The 20,394-nt window shown below is 45.7% G+C and overlaps 2 protein-coding genes across 2 annotated transcripts in view; one reads left to right on the top strand and one right to left on the bottom strand.

The window, feature by feature from the left end:
• The first annotated feature begins 12,395 nt into the window (after positions 1-12,395).
• Positions 12,396-13,229, top strand: LOC123991488 (keratin-associated protein 9-1-like). The gene has a single exon (XM_046293105.1). The coding sequence runs from the start codon at positions 12,396-12,398 to the stop codon at positions 13,227-13,229; it is 834 nt and encodes a 277-aa protein (XP_046149061.1).
• Positions 13,230-14,961: 1,732 nt separating this feature from the next.
• The window catches only part of emilin1a (elastin microfibril interfacer 1a), a 67,013-nt gene continuing 61,580 nt past the window's right edge, over positions 14,962-20,394 (bottom strand). Inside the window, exons 16-17 of the mRNA XM_046291036.1 lie at positions 17,742-17,876; positions 14,962-17,267 (exon numbers count right to left, since the gene is read on the bottom strand). Of these exons, the coding sequence (XP_046146992.1) occupies positions 16,948-17,267; positions 17,742-17,876 (455 nt within the window). The 3' untranslated portion in view covers positions 14,962-16,947. The remainder of the gene's footprint in view (positions 17,268-17,741; positions 17,877-20,394) is intronic.

Here is a 20,394-nt window from a genome sequence, read left to right as displayed (position 1 = left end):
AGCCTTTTGTTTTCGTTTGTTTGTCATTTAGGGTGTGCAGGGTGATTACGTGGTCTGTCGTATGGTAATTTGTTTACAAAACTATATTGACATTTGATCTGTACATTGTTTTCGCTGAGGAAATGTGCAAGTCTGCAGTTAATGATAATGTAGAGGATTTTCCCAAGGTTGCTGTTGACGCAAATCCCACGTTAGTTATTGGGGTCAAATTTGTCTCCACTTTTTGTAGATTGGGGAAGATGCCAGAGCTGAGGATGATGTTAAAGAGTTTAAGTATAGCCAATTGGAATTTGTGGTCTGTGTATTTTATCATTTAATTTAGGAAACCATCAACCCCACAAGCCTTTTTGGGTTGGAGGTTTGTATTTTGTCCTGTAGTTCATTCAATGTAATTAGAGAATCCTGTGGGTCTTTAATAGCTGATTCTAAGATGTGTATTTGATCATGTATATGTTTTTGCTGTTTGTTCTTTGTTATAGAGCCAAATAATATTGGAGAAGTGGTTAATTAATTAATTAATTACAAACACACACCTCTACAAAATGACATACAAACACACACACACCTCTACAAAATGACGCACACACACACCTCTACAAAATTACACACACACATACACCTCTACAAATTACACACACACACCTCTACAGAATTGTCAGGGACAATGTAAGGAGTAAAAGGTACATCATTTTCTTTAGGAATGTAGTGAAGTAAATGTTGTCAAAAAATATTAATAGTAAAGTAAAATTAAAACGACTTAAAGTAAAAATACTTCCAAGTACTACTTAAGTTTTTTACACCAATGAAAATTACACACACACACCAACAAAGCAACACACAAACACACACCTCTACAAAATGACACACACACCACCCTTCAGGACTTGAGCATGACTCTCCCCTCTGACCACTGCCATCATGGGTAGATGAGCTGGTGACTGGATGAGCTGGTGACTGGATGAGCTGGTGACTGGGTGGTCTGGATGGTCTGGTGACTGGATGGTCTGGTGACTGGATGGTCTGGTGACTGGATGGTCTGGTGACTGGATGGTCTGGTGACTGGATGGTCTGGTGTCTGGATGGTCTGGTGTCTGGATGGTCTGGTGACTGGATGGTCTGGTGACTGGATGGTCTGGTGACTGGATGGTCTGGTGACTGGATGGTCTGGTGACTGGATGTCTCTCTCTCCCTCTCCTACCTCTCGCTGACTTTCTCTCCCTCTTCTACCTCTTGCTGTCTCTCTCTCTCCCTCCTCTACCTCTCGCTATTTCTCTCTCTCCCTCTACCTCTCGGTGTCTCTCTCTCCCTCTACCTCTCGGTGTCTCTCTCTCCCTCTACCTCTCGGTGTCTCTCTCTCCCTCTACCTCTCGGTGTCTCTCTCTCCCTCTACCTCTGGCTGTCTCTCTCTCTCTCCCCCCTCTACCTCTGGCTGTCTCTCTCTCTCTCCCCCCTCTACCTCTCGCTGTCTCTCTCTCCCCCTCTACCTCTCGCTGTCTCTCTCTCCCCCTCTACCTCTCGCTATCTCTCTCCCCCTCTACCTCTCGCTATCTCTCTCTCCGTCTACCTCTCGCTGTCTCTCTCCCTCTACCTCTCGCTGTCTCTCTCCCTCCTACCTCTCGCTGTCTCTCTCCCTCCTACCTCTCGCTGTCTCTCTCCCTCCTACCTCTCGCTGTCTCTCTCCCCTCCTACCTCTCGCTGTCTCTCACTCTACCTCTCGCTGTCTCTCTCTCTCCCTCTACCTCTCGCTGTCTCTCTCTCCCCCTCTACCTCTCGCTGTCTCTCTCTCTCCCTCTACCTCTCGCTGTCTCTCTCTCCCCCTCTACCTCTCGCTGTCTCTCTCTCCCCCTGTACCTCTCGCTGTCTCTCTCCCCTCCTACCTCTCGCTGTCTCTCACTCTACCTCTCGCTGTCTCTCTCTCCCCCTCTACCTCTCGCTGTCTCTCTCTCTCCCTCTACCTCTCGCTGTCTCTCTCTCTCCCTCTACCTCTCGCTGTCTCTCTCTCCCCCTCTACCTCTCGCTGTCGCTCTCTCCCCCTCTACCTCTCGCTGTCTCTCTCTCCCCCTCTACCTCTCGCTGTCTCTCTCTCCCCCTCTACCTCTCGCTGTCTCTCTCTCCCCCTCTACCTCTCGCTGTCTCTCTCTCTCTCCCCCTCTACCTCTCGCTGTCTCTCTCTCTTTCCCCCTCTACCTCTCGCTGTCTCTCTCTCTCTCCCCCTCTACCTCTCGCTGTCTCTCTCTCTCCCCCTCTACCTCTCGCTGTCTCTCTCTCTCTCCCCCTCTACCTCTCGCTGTCTCTCTCTCTCTCCCCTCTACCTCTCGCTGTCTCTCTCTCTCTCCCCCTCTACCTCTCGCTGTCTCTCTCTCTCTCCCCCTCTACCTCTCGCTGTCTCTCTCTCTCTCCCCCTCTACCTCTCGCTGTCTCTCTCTCTCTCCCCCTCTACCTCTCGCTGTCTCTCTCTCTCTCCCCCTCTACCTCTCGCTGTCTCTCTCTCTCTCCCCCTCTACCTCTCGCTGTCTCTCTCTCTCTCCCCCTCTACCTCTCGCTGTCTCTCTCTCTCTCCCCCTCTACCTCTCGCTGTCTCTCTCTCTCTCCCCCTCTACCTCTCGCTGTCTCTCTCTCTCTCCCCCTCTACCTCTCGCTGTCTCTCTCTCTCTCCCCCTCTACCTCTCGCTGTCTCTCTCTCTCTCCCCCTCTACCTCTCGCTGTCTCTCTCTCTCTCCCCCTCTACCTCTCGCTGTCTCTCTCTCTCTCCCCCTCTACCTCTCGCTGTCTCTCTCTCTCTCCCCCTCTACCTCTCGCTGTCTCTCTCTCTCTCCCCCTCTACCTCTCGCTGTCTCTCTCTCTCTCCCCCTCTACCTCTCGCTGTCTCTCTCTCTCTCCCCCTCTACCTCTCGCTGTCTCTCTCTCTCTCCCCCTCTACCTCTCGCTGTCTCTCTCTCTCTCCCCCTCTACCTCTCGCTGTCGCTCTCTCTCTCTCCCCCTCTACCTCTCGCTGTCGCTCTCTCTCTCTCCCCCTCTACCTCTCGCTGTCGCTCTCTCTCTCTCCCCCTCTACCTCTCGCTGTCGCTCTCTCTCTCTCCCCCTCTACCTCTCGCTGTCGCTCTCTCTCTCCCCCTCTACCTCTCGCTGTCGCTCTCTCTCTCCCCCTCTACCTCTCGCTGTCGCTCTCTTTCTCTCCCCCTCTACCTCTCGCTGTCTCTCTCTTTCTCTCCCCCTCTACCTCTCGCTGTCTCTCTCTTTCTCTACCTCTCGCTGTCTCTCTCTTTCTCTCCCCCTCTACCTCTCGCTGTCTCTCTCTCTCTCTCTCTTTTGATCCCTCACATCCAAAGAACCTATTTTATAGTAAAAGTGCCTTCAGACTCTACTGACTAAAAACCATGAACTATTTGTTCCTAGTCGTCCCCCCCCCCCTTCAAATGAACCTTCCTGCCGGCTGGTTGGAGGACAAAGCTCTTGCCGTTAAAGAAGGAGGAGAGGAGGGTGGTTTTTATTTTTTTCTTAACTCTCGGGTATGTGTTGAATGTCCTCTGTTATAATTTCCAGGTGAGTGTTGAATGTCCTCTGTTATAATTACCAGGTGTGTGTTGAATGTCCTCTGTTATAATTACCAGGTGTGTGTTGAATATCCTCTGTTATAATTACCAGGTGTGTGTTGAATGGCCTCTGTTATAATTACCAGGTGTGTGTTGAATGGCCTCTGTTATAATTACCAGGTGTGTGTTGAATGGCCTATGTTATAATTACCAGGTGTGTGTTGAATATCCTCTGTTATAATTACCAGGTGTGTGTTGAATGTCCTCTGTTATAATTACCAGGTGTGTGTTGAATGGCCTCTGTCATAATTACCAGGTGTGTGTTGAATGTCCTCTGTCATAATTACCAGGTGTGTGTTGAATATCCTCTGTTATAATTACCAGGTGTGTGTTGAATATCCTCTGTTATAATTACCAGGTGTGTGTTGAATATCCTCTGTTATAATTACCAGGTGTGTGTTGCATATCCTCTTATAATTACCAGGTGTGTGTTGCATATCCTCTGTTATAATTACCAGGTGTGTGTTGCATATCCTCTGTTATAATTACCAGGTGTGTGTTGCATATCCTCTGTTATAATTACCAGGTGTGTGTTGAATATCCTCTGTTATAATTACCAGGTGTGTGTTGAATATCCTCTGTTATAATTACCAGGTGTGTGTTGAACAGTATGCACAAAGCCTTTCTCCCTCCTCGTATCCAGCTCTCAGTTCTCTTCCAGGTCTGTTAACCTTCAGCCTTTGTTGAGTGAAGGCTACATTGTGGACACGGGGGGTGGGGGATGGCCAGAGGGGGTGGGGGTGGGGGCTGGCCAGAGGGGGTGGAAAATGCTAATAGGCCAAGACTGGGGTCGGCTCCAACTGTCTCTCACATGCTGTGGGGGGACTGGCCAGAGGGGGTGGGGGTGCTGTGGGGGACTGGCCAGAGGGGGTGGGGGTGCTGTGGGGGGACTGGCCAGAGGGGGTGGGGGTGCTGTGGGGGGACTGGCCAGAGGGGGTGGGGGTGCTGTGGGGGGACTGGCCAGAGGGGGTGGGGGTGCTGTGGGGGGACTGGCCAGAGGGGGTGGGGGTGCTGTGGGGGGACTGGCCAGAGGGGGTGGGGGTGCTGTGGGGGGGGACTGGAGATCAGTGAACACAATGACACCATCGGTTCACCTTTTGTTCGTGAGCTTGGCATTGTTGGTTGAAGAAGCTCAGGAATCTGGTGTCAGGGGACATAATGGGACGGACATGCAGGGACATAATGGGACAGACATGCAGGGACATAATGGGACGGACATGTAGGGACATAATGGGACGGACATGTAGGGACATAATGGGACGGACATGCAGGGACATAATGGGACGGACATGCAGGGACATAATGGGACGGACATGCAGGGACATAATGGGACGGACATGCAGGGACATAATGGGACGGACATTTAGGGACATAATGGGACGGACATGTAGGGACATAATGGGACGGACATGCAGGGACATAATGGGACGGACATGCAGGGACATAATGGGACGGACATGTAGGGACATAATGGGACGGACATGCAGGGACATAATGGGACGGACATGCAGGGACATAATGGGACGGACATGCAGGGACATAATGGGACAGACATGTAGGGACATAATGGGACAGACATGTAGGGACATAATGGGACAGACATGTAGGGACATAATGGGACAGACATGTAGGGACATAATGGGACAGACATGTAGGGACATAATGGGACAGGGTAATAATGGGACAGGGCAATAATGGGACAGGGCAATAATGGGACAGACATTTAGGAACATAATGGGGCAGGGACATGTAGGGACATAATGGGACAGGGACATGTAGGGACATAATATAACAGAGACATGTAGGGACATAATATAACAGAGACATGTAGGGACATAATGGGACAGGGACATGTAGGGACATAATGGGACAGGGACATGTAGGGACATAATGGGACAGGGAAATGTAGGGACATAATATAACAGAGACATGTAGGGACATAATGGGACAGGGAAATGTAGGGACATACTGGGACAGTTAACCTGGTTTAAATAAAATGTTTTTTTCAAGGCACAGGGACAATGCTTTTCTTGATAAATAGTATTATGCACTAAGTGCAACGTGTTGCCGACATGTACATACTACCTCAATCAGCCTGACTTACCAGTGTCTGTATATAGCCTCGCTTCTCTTATTTTGAAATGTATTTTTACTGTTGTTTTATTTCTTTACTTACCTACACACACACACACACAAACCTTTTTCGCACTATTGGTTAGAGCCTGTAAGTAGACATTTCACTGTTAGGTGCACGTGACAAATAAACTTTGATTTGATTTGAAATACCAACTATGAAAATGTGTACGTAAATATATAGTCACTTTCACATACATACATACATACATACATACATACATACATACATACATACATACATACATACATACATACATACATACATACATACATACATACATACATACATACATACATACATACATACATACATACATACATACATACATACATACATACATACATACATACATACATACATACATACATACATACATACATACATACATAATGTACTGATGCCAATAGAAGATGTAACAGCAGCAGAGTTTTGTTCATTGCTTTTAGAATTCAATGCAGTGCCTTTACAGTATATAATGATTAAATAGTTTTTTCCCCTCATCATTAATCTACACGCAATATCCCATTATGACAAAGTAAAAACAGGTTCTTAAAATATATTTGTGCAAATTTATTAAAAATAACAAAATAAAATATCACATTTACATAAGTATTCAGACCCTTTATTCAGTACTTTGTTGAAGCACCTTTGGTAGTTGTTACAGCCTATAGAGTCTTCTTGGGTATGATGCTACATGCTTGGCACACCTGTATTTGGGGAGTTTCTCCCATTCTTCTCTGCAGATCCTCTCAAGCACTGTCAGGTTGGATTGGGAGCGTTGCTGCACAGCTATTTTCAGGTCTCAGCAGAGATTGAAGGGTTCAAGTCTGGGCTCTGACTGGGCCCCTCAAGAACATTCATAGACTTGTCCCAAAGCCACTCCTGCGTTGTCTTGGCTGTGTGCTTAGGGTCGTTGTCCTGTTGGAAGGCGAAACTTCGCCCTGAGGTCCTGAGCGCTCTGGAGCAGGTTTTCATCAAGGATGTAACATTGCAAAAATAAGAAACTTTCTGTCCAAAAATGATGCCGAAAAGTTCATCCATGCTTTTGTCTCTTATTGATTAAACTACTGCAATGCTCTACGCTCCCGGATAAATGAATAACCTTCAGTTAGTGCTAAATACAGCTGCTAGAATCTTGACTAGAACCAAACAATGTGATCATATTACTCCAGTGCCTCCCTACACCGTCTTCCTGTTAAGGCTAGGGCTGATTTCAAGGTTTTACTGCTAACCTACAAAACATTACATGGGCTTGCTCCTACCTATCTCTCTGATTTGGTCCTGCCGTACATACCTACACGTACGCTACGGTCACAAGACGCAGGCCTCCTAATTGTCCCTAGAATTTCTAAGCAAACAGCTGGAGGCAGGGCTTTCTCCTATAGAGCTCCATTTTTATGGAGTGGCCTATCCTATCCATGTGAGAGACGCAGACTCGTTCTCAACCTTTAAGTCTTTACTGAAGACTCATCTCTTCAGTGGGTCATATGATTGAGTGTAGTCTGGCCCAGGAGTGGGAAGGTGAACGGAAAGGCTCTGGAGCAACAAACCGCCCTTGCTGTCTCTGCCTGGCCGGTTCCCCTCTTTCCACTGGGATTCTCTGTCTCTAACCCTATTACAGGGGCTGAGTCACTGGCTTACTGATGCTCTTCCATGCCGTGCCTAGGAGGGGTGTGTCACTTGAGAGGGTTGAGTCACTGACGTGATCTTCCTGCCCGGGTTGGCTCCCCCCTCGGGTTTGTGCCGTGGGGGAGATCTTCGTGGGCTGTACTTGGCCTTGTCTCAGGATGGTAAGTTGGTGGTTGGAGATATCCCTCTAGTGGTGTGGGGGCTGTGCTTTGGCAAAGTGCGTGGGGTTATATCCTGCCTGTTTGGCCCTGTCCGGGGGTATCGTCGGTATCTGAGTATTTATCCTGTCTTATGCGGTGTCCTGCGTGAATTTAAGTATGCTCCCTCTAATTCTCTCTCTCTCCCTCCCCTCTCGGAGGACCTGAGCCCTAGGACCATGCCTCAGGTCTACCTGGCTTGATGACTCCTTGTTGTCCCCAGTCCACCTGGCCGTGCAGCTGCTCTAGTTTCAACTGTCTGCGGCTATGGAACCCTGACCTGTTCACCGGACTTGCTACCTTGTCCCGGACCTGCTGTTTTGTCTCTACAGCACCTGCGGTCTCTAAATCTGAATGCTCGGCTATGAAAAGCCAACTGACATTTACTCCAGAGGTGCTGACCTGTTGCACCCTCAACAACCACTGTGATTATTATTATTATACGACCCTGCTGGTCATTTATGAACATTTGAACATCTTGGCCATGTTCTGTTATAATCTCCACCCGGCACAGCCAGAAGAAGACTGGCCACCCCTCAGAGCCTGGTTCTTCTCTAGGTTTCATCCTAGGTTTATTCCTTTCTAGGGAGTTTTTCCTAGCCACCTTGCTTCTACATCTGCATTGCTTGCTGTTTGGGATTTTAGGCTGGGTTTGAGATATCAGCTGATGTAAGAAGGGCTTAATAAATACATTTGATTGATCTCTCTGCACTTTGGTCCGTTCATCTTCACCTCGATCCTGACTAGTCTCCCTGTCCCTGCCGCTGAAAAACATCCCCACAGCATGATGCTGCCACCATGCGTCACCATAGGGATGGTGCCAGGTTTTCTCCAGACGTTACGCTTGGCATTCAGGCCAAAGAGTTCAATCTTGGTTTCATCAGACCAAATAATCTTGTTTTTCATGGTCTCAGTCTTTAGGTTCCTTTTGGCAAACTCCAAGCAGGCTGTCATGTGCCTTTTACTGAGGAGTGGCTTCATCTAGCCACTCTACCGTAAAGGCCTAATTGGTGGAGTGCTGCAGAAATGGTTGTTCTTCTGGAAGGTTCTTCCATCTCTTGGTTACCTACCTGACCTAGGCCCTTTTCCCCTGATTGCGCAGTTTGACCGGGCGGCCAGCTTTAGGAAGAGTCTTGGTGGTTCCAAACTTCTTCCATTTAAAAATGATGGAGGCCACTGTGTTCTTGAGGATCTTCAATGCTGCAGAAATGTTTTGGTAACCTTCCCCAGATCTGTGCCTCGACACAATTCTGTCTCTGAGCTCTACGGACAATTCCTTCAACCTCATGGCTTGGTTTTTGCTCTGACACGCACTGTCAACTGTGAGACCTTATATAGACAGGTGTGTGCTTTTCCAAATCCTGTCCAACCAATTTAATTTACCACATGCAGACTCCGTTCCAGTTGTAGAAACGTCTCAAGGATTACCAATAGAAACAGGATGCACCTGAGCTCAATTTCGAGTCTCATGGCAAAGGGTCTGAATACTTATGTAAATAAGTATTTCAGGTTTTTATTTTTAATACATTTGCATAAATGTACCGACAGGGCACCATCTCTGTAGCAGGGCACCATCTCTGTAGCAGGGCACCATCTCTGTAGCAGGGCACCATCTCTGTAGCAGGGCACCATCTCTGTATCGACAGGGCACCATCTCTGTATCGACAGGGCACCATCTCTGTATCGACAGGGCACCATCTCTCTACCGACAGGGCACCATCTCTCTACCGACAGGGCACCATCTCTCTACCGACAGGGCACCATCTCTGTAGCAGGGCACCATCTCTCTACCGACAGGGCACCATCTCTGTACCGACAGGGCACCATCTCTGTACCGACAGGGCACCATCTCTCTACCGACAGGGCACCATCTCTGTACCGACAGGGCACCATCTCTGTACCGACAGGGCACCATCTCTGTACCGACAGGGCACCATCTCTGTACCGACAGGGCACCATCTCTGTACCGACAGGGCACCATCTCTGTACCGACAGGGCACCATCTCTGTACCGACAGGGCACCATCTCTGTACCGACAGGGCACCATCTCTGTACCGACAGGGCACCATCTCTGTACCGACAGGGCACCATCTCTGTACCGACAGGGCACCATCTCTGTACCGACAGGGCACCATCTCTGTACCGACAGGGCACCATCTCTGTACCGACAGGGCACCATCTCTGTACCGACAGGGCACCATCTCTGTACCGACAGGGCACCATCTCTGTACCGACAGGGCACCATCTCTACCGACAGGGCACCATCTCTACCGACAGGGCACCATCTCTACCGACAGGGCACCATCTCTGTATCGACAGGGCACCATCTCTGTATCGACAGGGCACCATCTCTGTATCGACAGGGCACCATCTCTGTAGCGACAGGGCACCATCTCTGTAGCAGCAGGGCACCATCTCTGTAACAGGGCACCATCTCTCTACCGACAGGGCACCATCTCTCTACCGACAGGGCACCATCTCTGTACCGACAGGGCACCATCTCTGTACCGACAGGGCACCATCTCTGTACCGACAGGGCACCATCTCTGTACCGACAGGGCACCATCTCTGTACCGACAGGGCACCATCTCTGTACCGACAGGGCACCATCTCTGTACCGACAGGGCACCATCTCTGTATCGACAGGGCACCATCTCTGTAGCAGGGCACCATCTCTGTATCGACAGGGCACCATCTCTGTAGCAGGGCACCATCTCTGTAGCAGGGCACCATCTCTGTAGCAGGGCACCATCTCTGTAGCAGGGCACCATCTCTGTAGCAGGGCACCATCTCTGTAGCAGGGCACCATCTCTGTAGCAGGGCACCATCTCTGTAGCAGGGCACCATCTCTGTAGCAGGGCACCATCTCTGTAGCAGGGCACCATCTCTGTAGCAGGGCACCATCTCTGTAGCAGGGCACCATCTCTCTACCGACAGGGCGCCATCTCTGTAGCAGGGCGCCATCTCTGTACCGACAGGGCGCCATCTCTGTACCGACAGGGCGCCATCTCTGTACCGACAGGGCGCCATCTCTGTACCGACAGGGCGCCATCTCTGTACCGACAGGGCGCCATCTCTGTACCGACAGGGCACCATCTCTGTACCGACAGGGCACCATCTCTACCGACAGGGCACCATCTCTACCGACAGGGCACCATCTCTACCGACAGGGCACCATCTCTACCGACAGGGCACCATCTCTACCGACAGGGCACCATCTCTACCGACAGGGCACCATCTCTACCGACAGGGCACCATCTCTACCGACAGGGCACCATCTCTACCGACAGGGCACCATCTCTGCCGACAGGGCACCATCTCTCTGCCGAAAGGGCACCATCTCTCTGCCGACAGGGCACCATCTCTGTATCGACAGGGCACCATCTCTGTATCGACAGGGCACCATCTCTGTACCGACAGGGCACCATCTCTCTACCGACAGGGCACCATCTCTCTACCGACAGGGCACCATCTCTCTACCGACAGGGCACCATCTCTCTACCGACAGGGCACCATCTCTATCGACAGGGCACCATCTCTGTACATACCAGATGTACATACTTGCTCTCCTAGGAACAACCAATAGTAAAACTGTCATATAATGTTGGTCAGTAGAGGTCCCCATACACCATAAGTACAGTGACGTCCTGTCCTGCAGTGGTGGAAATACTTAGGTAGTACTTTCAAGTATTTTTACTTAAGTTTATATTTATATTTTGGACAACTTTTACTTCACTACATTCCTAAAGAAAATAAAGTACTTTTTACTCATTACATTTTGAACGCTTAGCAGGACAGGATAATTGTCTAATTCACACACTTATCAAGAGAACATCAAAATCAAAAAAATTGAATTTATTTTTATATATAGCCCTTCGTACATCAGCTGATATCTCAAAGTGCTGTACAGAAACCCAGCCCAACCCATCCCTGGTCATCCCTACTGCCTCTGATCTGGAGGACTCACTAAACAGAGAACATCCCTGGTCCATCCCTACAGCCTCTGATCTGGAGGACTCACTAAACAGAGAACATCCCTGGTCATCCCTACAGCCTCTGATCTGGAGGACTCACTAAACAGAGAACATCCCTGGTCATCCCTACAGCCTCTGATCTGGAGGACTCACTAAACAGAGAACATCCCTGGTCCATCCCTACAGCCTCTGATCTGGAGGACTCGCTAAACAGAGAACATCCCTACAGCCTCTGATCTGGAGGACTCGCTAAACAGAGAACATCCCTGGTCCATCCCTACAGCCTCTGATCTGGAGGACTCACTAAAGAGAGAACATCCCTGGTCATCCCTACTGCCTCTGATCTGGCAGACTCACTAAACACAAATGCTTCTTTGTAAATTATGTCAAGAGTGTTGAACTATGACCCTGGCTATCCGTGAATAAAAAATACAAGAAAATGGTGTCGTCTGTTTTGCTTAATATAAGGATTTTAATACTTTTTTATTTTATTTAACCTTGATTTAACTAGGCAAGTCAGTTAAGAACAAATTCTTATTTACAATGACGGCCTAGGAACAGTGGGTTAACTGACGGCCAAACCCAGACGATGCCGGACCATGCCCGGACGATTGTGCATCGCCCTTTTACTTCTGATACTAAAGTACATTTAAAACCACATACTTTTACAATTTTACTCAAGTAAAATTTTACAGGATGACTTTAACTTGAGTTATTTTCTTTTAAGTTAATTTTCATTGAGTAAAAGTAAAGATGAGTACATTTTCCACCACTGCTGTCCTGCTACACCCTGTCCTGCTACATCCTGTCCTGCTACATTCTGTCCTGCTACATTCTGTCCTGCTACACCCTGTCCTGCTACATCATGTCCTGCTACATCCTGTCCTGCTACACCCTGTCCTGCTACATCCTGTCCTGCTACATCCTGTCCTGCTACACCCTGTCCTGCTACATCCTGTCTTGCTACACCTTGTCCTGCTACACCCTGTCCTGCTACACCCTGTCCTGCTACACCCTGTCCTGCTACACCCTGTCCTGCTACACCCTGTCCTGCTACATCCTGTCCTGCTACACCCTGTCCTGCTACATCCTGTCCTGCTACATCCTGTCCTGCTACACCTTGTCCTACACCCGGTCCTGCTACACCCTGTCCTGCTACATCCTGTCCTGCTACACCTTGTCCTGCTACACCTTGTCCTGCTACATCCTGTCCTGCTACATCCTGTCCTGCTACAACCTGTCCTGCTACATCCTGTCCTTCTACACCCTGTCCTGCTACATGCTCTCCTGCTACACCCCCTGCTACACCCTGTCCTGCTACACCCTGTCCTGCTACACCTTGTCCTGCTACACCTTGTCCTGCTACACCTTGTCCTGCTACACCCTGTCCTGCTACACCTTGTCCTGCTACACCCTGTCCTGCTACATCCTGTCATGCTACACCTTGTCCTGCTACATCCTGTCCTGCTACACCCTGTCCTGCAACACCCTGTCCTGCTACGTCCTGTCCTGCTACACCCTGTCCTGCTACACCCTGTCCTGCTATATCCTGCCCTGCTACACCCTGTCCTGCTACACCCTGTCCTGCTACACCCGGTCCTGCTTGGTCTCAATTTCCCTTGTTGACACTGGATCACTGATATGCGTCATTGTGGCCTGGAATGAAATAGAAACAGTTGACCGCCAATGTGAGTTTTGACAAGCCCTTTATAGTGATGAATGACAAAATATACAGAGGCTGGACATTCTCTGAATACTTTGTAAACCACAGATTAGGTTGCTTCGTGAAGGATGCATCCCAAAAAACATCCCATTATGAAGACAGATTCCATCCTCCTGAACTCGAATACACCAGACGCCCAGAAAAAAAGTGTTGTAAAATGTTTGGTTCCCATGTTTTATGAGCTGAAATAAAAGATCCCAGAAATGTTCCATACCCACAAAAAGCTTTTTTCTCTCCAATTTTGTGCACAAATTTGATTACATCCCTGTTAGTGAACATTTCTCCGTTTGCGAAGATAATCCATTCACCTGGCAGGTGTGGCATGTCAAGAAGCTGATTAAACAGCATGATTATTACACAGGTGCACCTTTAAAAGGCCACTCTAAATAAAAGGCCACTCTAAAATGTGCAGTTTTGTCACACAACACAATGACACAGACTCTAGTTTTGAGCGAGAGTACCATTGGTATGCAGAATGCAGCAATGTCCAGCAGAGCTGTTGCCAGATAATTTGAATGTTCATTTCTCTACCATATGCCGCCTCCGTTGTTTTATAGAATTTGGCAGTACGTCCAACCGGCCTCACAATCGCAGACCACGTGTAACCACGCCAGCCCAGGACCTCCACATCCGGCTTCTTCACTTGTAGGATTGTCTGAGACCAGCCACCCAGACAGCTGATGAAACTGTGGGTTTGCACAACCGAAGAATTTCTGCACAAACTGTCAGAAACAATCTCAGGGAAGCTCATCTTCATGCCGTCCTCACCGGGTCTTGACCTGACTGCAGTTCGGCGTCGAAACTGACTTCAGTGGGTAAATGCTGACCTTTGGTGGCCACTGGAATGCTGGCTCTTCAAGGATCAATCCACATTTCAATTGTACTGGACAGATGACAGACTGTGTAAGGCCTCATGTGGGTGAGTGGTTTGCTGATGTCAATGTTGTGAACAGAGTGACCCTTGGTGGCAGTGGGGTTATGGTATGGGCAGGCATAAGCTATGGACAACAAACACAATGGCATTTTATTGATGGCAATTTGAATGCATAGAGATACCGTGACGAGATACTGAGGCCCATTGTCGTGCCATTCATCCACCTCACGTTTCCGCATGTTAATGCACAGCCCCATGTCTCAAGGATCTGTACACAATACCTGGAAGCTGAAAATGTCCCAGTTCTTCCATGGCCTGCATACTCACCAGACATGTCACACATTGAGCATGTTTGGGATGCTCTGGATCGACGAGTACGACAGCGTGTTCCAGTTCCCGCCAATATCCAGCAACTTCGCACAGCCATTGAAGAGGAGTGGGACAACATTCCACAATCAACATCCTGATCAACTCTACGCGAAGGAGATGTGTCGCTCTGCATGAGGCAAAATGGTGGTCAGACCAGATACTGACTGGTTTTCTGATCCACACCCCTACCTTTTCTTTAAGCTATATGTGACCAACAGATGCATATCTGTATTCCTACCCATGTGAAATCCATAGATTAAGGTCTGATGAATTAATTTAAATTGATTGATATCCTAATATGAACTATAACTCAGTAAATTCTTAGAGTTTGTTGCGGGTTACATTTTTATATTTTGGTTCAGTGTATTTTTTATTTTTTTATTGTTAATGTGAAGGTCAAAGATCACATCTTTGCATTCAACACTTTCCTTATTATTATGATTAATAACGAGAGTTAAGACTACATGTGGAAAAGTGATCTGTATTGGAGTCACATGTGGCAAACAAAACAAAAACACAAACCTAATAAAATAAAAAAAATCTAAAACATACAGTCACAACAAATTACTAATATATGACCAAAAAATATACATACAAATATTTACAAACTATTGAGGTTGTACATCAACGCATACAACAACAAGAAACACATATTACAAAGTAAATTGCATTTCCAAGCGGGCTGGTTCAAGGCTTTGGGAAATTCTAGCAACATATGGCACGATAAAATACAATACGCATCTGAAAAGGCACCCATTTTATTTATAGTATCCTATTCTAACTATAGTACACTACTTTGGACCTAGTGCACAAAAGAATACAATAATAATAAAATAAACAATAATATATATATTATTATTATTTTTATTTTTTTGTGTGCACTTGGTCCAAAGTAGTGTACTATATAGTTAAAATGGGATATCATTGGGGACATGGCCGTAAATGTCATTTCTGATGATAATGTTCCTTGATAGTGTTCACATATGAACATTCCACTAGAGGGTCTTCCTGTACTGTACTGTATCGGACTGATTTCCAATACTTTTAGAAAGGAAAGGCATGTAATATATATATAATAATATATGCCATTTAGCAGACGCTTTTATCCAAAGCGACTTACAGTCATGTGTGCATACATTCTACGTATGGGTGGTCCCGGGGATCGAACCCACTACCCTGGCGTTACAAGCGCCATGCTCTACCAACTGAGCTACAGAAGGACCACTATGTTAATAGTTAATAGCATGTTAATTGGCCTAGTGAGGAAGGACACAGGAAACATGGCATTCGTCCCAAATAGCACCCTATTCCCTACTTAGTACACTACTTTTGACCAGGCACATGGTTTCTTGGCTGAGGTTTAAATTCATGGAGGGATAGAGGGATGTGTACCCTCCTCATCAGTGTTATCTGTGGCTCTGAATATGGTTGACAGAGAAACAGAGAGGACACACGTTTTACAGTTGAACCCTCGACCTTCACCAAGTTTACATGACCCTTATGGCTACATTAGAGATTCTGAGAAGAAATCTTTCTCTTGAGTCCTTGGATATATTAATGGAATGTTCCTCAAATGTTCTTTTTCTGTTTGAGTTCTAGAACAAATTAATGGAATTTTCCTCAAAATGTTATTTTTCTTTCTGAGTTCTAGAACAAAAGTCAGAATGAACACCAGCGTAACTTTGTTTGTTGCTGGTCTGCTCCCCAACCCTGAAATTGCTTTGTTACTTGAGTAAAATGTGCTTATTGTTGCATTTCTCTTCAATCTGTTTGCACCCGTGAAATAGATAGTGTGAGTAATTTAGACTGAGTATACAAAATACTTCAGAACCACTTTGACATAGAATGTGTGCAATAAACAGATTCTAGAACATAAACCATCCCAGTCATATTTGTGGGCGTATCAGTCTACATGGAACAAAAATACTTTGCATTATTTTGTGAACCTTTCAAAAATATACTATAGTTTGCTTTGACGTTAAAGAATATGTGAGACCTCAAGGCCAGCTTATGAAAATAAGTGAAACATTAAAGTTGATAGTGTTGAACAAACTATTAAAATATTATAACATATAAAACCCTGCAGTGGCATCTCTTTCAAAAAAAGGAAATGAATGCCAAAGAAATGGATGTATAATCCCACTGGGAACACAGCGGTTGTTTCCACGTCATTTCAATGTAATTACATTGAACCAACGTGGAATAGACTTTGAATGGACATCTGTGCCCAGTGGGATTCCTGTTTACTCCACGCTGTGAAACACCAAAAAAAAAATCATCAAATGGATGGATTTCTTTCTTCTATATCATTCATGAAGGTATTTCTCTTGCTGGTTTGATTCAATTGTTGATCTCAAGACAATGCTGCTTGTCTCTGTAAGCACCAATTAGACTCATCCCTCTCCTTCAGATCAGCCAATCAGAAGGCCTCACACTGACAGTCTAGCCCAATCAGACGGTCTCATACAGCAGCATCCCGCTGAAGATGGTGAGGGGTTCTGAGGAGTGGGCTAGTTTCCCGGTGACCAGGTCGATGCAGACGGTATCTCCCGCCTTCATAGGGAGGATGATGTTGAAGACAGCCAGGGCTCCGGGCGTGTGTCTGGCCTCTGCCATGGGTTTCTCCAGTCCCTCTGGTTGATAGCCTGCAGAGTCCCCACGCGCCACTCCGTAGTTAGACTTAGATAGGACAGCCTCAAGCTTCACATTCTTATGGCCTGTCAGGGTAGCGCTGAAGAAGTATCTACCAATCACTGGGGCTGTGAAGTAACCTGGAGAGACAGAGACATGGTTCTGGGTTATAATGGCACCCTATTGGTCCTTCTGTAGCTCGGTTGGTAGAGCATGGCGCTTGTAATGCCAGGGTAGTGGGTTCGATCCCCGGGACCACCCATACGTAGAATGTATGCACACATGACTGTAAGTCGATTTGGATAAAAGCGTCTGCTAAATGGCATATATTATTATTATTATAATACCAGTAATATTAACTTTCATTTCGATGGACAACAAAGTTGTCAACTAATAACAACGTACTAAAGAAAAGGGATCGTTGGCGTCTCGTGATGAGTTTTGCAGTCAAACAAGCACAGCATATATTTGAATAAACATGCAATAAGTACACAAGCCTTTACTCAAATTGAAAAATGACTCCAGTCTAAGGTTTAAGAACAAAGATGGTAAGGCATTGACAGAGATATATACATGTCCAACTCCACTCCTGTTAATAATGCCCAAACACACACCTGTGTCTGGGTTATAGACATCCTTCTCGTTGACAAAGATCTTGTTGAAGACTATGGTTCCAGCCCTGGCCTGAGGGCGGGTCAGAGCTGCTGAGAAGGACAGACGAGGAACGTGGGCATCTGATCCAGCTGGACCTGGTATCAGGGGAGAGAGGTGTGTTTACTGGTATCAGGGGAGAGAGGTGTGTTTACTGGTATCAGGAGAGAGAGGTGTGTTTACTGGTAATCAGAGGAGAGAGGTGTGTTTACTGGTATCAGGCGAGAGAGGAGTGTTTACTGGTATCAGGGGAGAGAGGTGTGTTTACTGGTATCAGGGGGAGAGAGGTGTGTTTACTGGTATCAGGGGAGAGAGGTGTGTTTACTGGTATCAGGAGAGAGGTGTGTTTACTGGTATCAGAGGAGAGAGGTGTGTTTACTGGTATCAGGGAGAGAGGTGTGTTTACTGGTATCAGAGGAGAGAGGTGTGTTTACTGGTATCAGGGGAGAGAGGTGTGTTTACTGGTATCAGGGGGAGAGAGGTGTGTTTACTGGTATCAGGGGAGAGAGGTGTGTTTACTGGTATCAGGGGAGAGAGGTATATAGATGTAGATGTATATAGATGTAGATGCATATAGATGTAGATGTATATAGGTAGATGTATATAGATGTAGATGTATATAGATGTAGAAGTAGATGTATATAGATGTAGATAGCTAGATGTAGGTAGATGTAGATGTATATAGATATAGATGTAGATAGATACAGTACATACAGAAACTACAGTACACACAGTACATATAGTACAGTACATAGAGCACAGTACAGTATAGTACATACAGCACATGCAGTACATTCAGAAGATATATGACGGTATAGTACATACAGTACAGTACATAGAGTACATACAGTACAGTATAGTACATACTGTACATATAGTACAGTACATACAGTAGAGTATAGTACATACAGTACAGTACATACAGTAGAGTATAGTACATACAGTAGAGTATAGTACATAGAGTACATACAGTAGAGTACAGTACATACAGTACAGTACATACAGTATAGTATAGTGCATACAGTACAGTATAGTACATGCAGTACATACAGTACAGTACATACAGTACAGTACAGTATAGTACATACAGTACATACAGCACATACAGTACAGTATAGTACATACAGCACATACAGTACAGTATAGTACATACAGTACAGTACATACCGTACAGTACATACAGCACATACAGTACAGTATAGTACATACAGCACAGTATAGTACATACAGCAAAGCACATAAAGTACAGTACATACAGCACAGTACATACAGTACAGTATAGTACATGCAGTACATATAGTACAGTACATACAGCACAGTACATACAGTACATTATAGTACATACAGTTTAGTACATACAGTATAGTACATCCAGTATAGTAAATACAGTACAGTACATACAGTACAGTATAGTATATACAGTACAGCACATACAGTACAGTATAGTACATCCAGTATAGTAAATACAGTACAGTACATACAGTATAGTACATACAGTATAGTACATACAGTACAGTACATACAGTATAGTACATCCAGTACAGTACATACATTACAGTACATACAGTACAGTACATCCAGTATAGTAAATAAAGTACAGTACATACAGTACAGTACATACAGTATAATACATAGATAGTATAGTACATACAGTACATACAGTACAGTACATACAGTACAGTACATACAGTACAGTACATACAGTATAGTACATCCAGTATAGTAAATACAGTACAGTACATACAGTATAGTACATAGAGTATAGTACATACAGTATAGCACATACAGTACAGTACAGTACATACAGTATAGTACATACAGTATAGTACATACAGTATAGTAAATACAGTACATACAGTACAGTACATACAGTATAGTATAGTACATGCAGTACATATAGTACAGTACATACAGCACAGTATAGTACATACAGTTTAGTACATACAGTATAGTAAATACAGTACAGTATAGTAAATACAGTACAGCACATACAGTACAGTATAGTACATCCAGTATAGTAAATACAGTACAGTACATACAGTATAGTACATACAGTATAGTACATACAGTATAGAACATACAGTACAGTACATACAGTATAGTACATACAGTATAGTACATACAGTATAGTAAATACAGTACAGTACATACAGTATAGTACATACAGTATAGTACATACAGTACAGTACATACAGTACAGTACATACAGTATAGTACATACAGTATAGTACATACAGTACATACAGTATAGTACATACAGTATAGTACATACAGTACATACAGTACAGTACATACAGTATAGTACATCCAGTACAGTACATACAGTACAGTACATCCAGTACAGTACATACAGTATAGTACATACAGTACAGTACATCCAGTATAGTACATACAGTACAGTACATACAGTATAGTACATACAGTACAGTACATACAGTACAGTACATACAGTACAGTACACCCAGTACAGTACATACAGTACAGTACATACAGTATAGTACATACAGTATAGTACATACAGTACATACAGTATAGTATAGTACATACATACAGTATAGTAAATACATACAGTACATACAGTATAGTATAGAACATACATACAGTATAGTAAATACA

Source organism: Oncorhynchus gorbuscha, linkage group LG12 (assembly GCF_021184085.1).
Source record: "Oncorhynchus gorbuscha isolate QuinsamMale2020 ecotype Even-year linkage group LG12, OgorEven_v1.0, whole genome shotgun sequence".
Lineage (NCBI taxonomy): Eukaryota > Metazoa > Chordata > Actinopteri > Salmoniformes > Salmonidae > Oncorhynchus > Oncorhynchus gorbuscha.
This window is presented reverse-complemented; position numbering and strand designations above follow the sequence as displayed.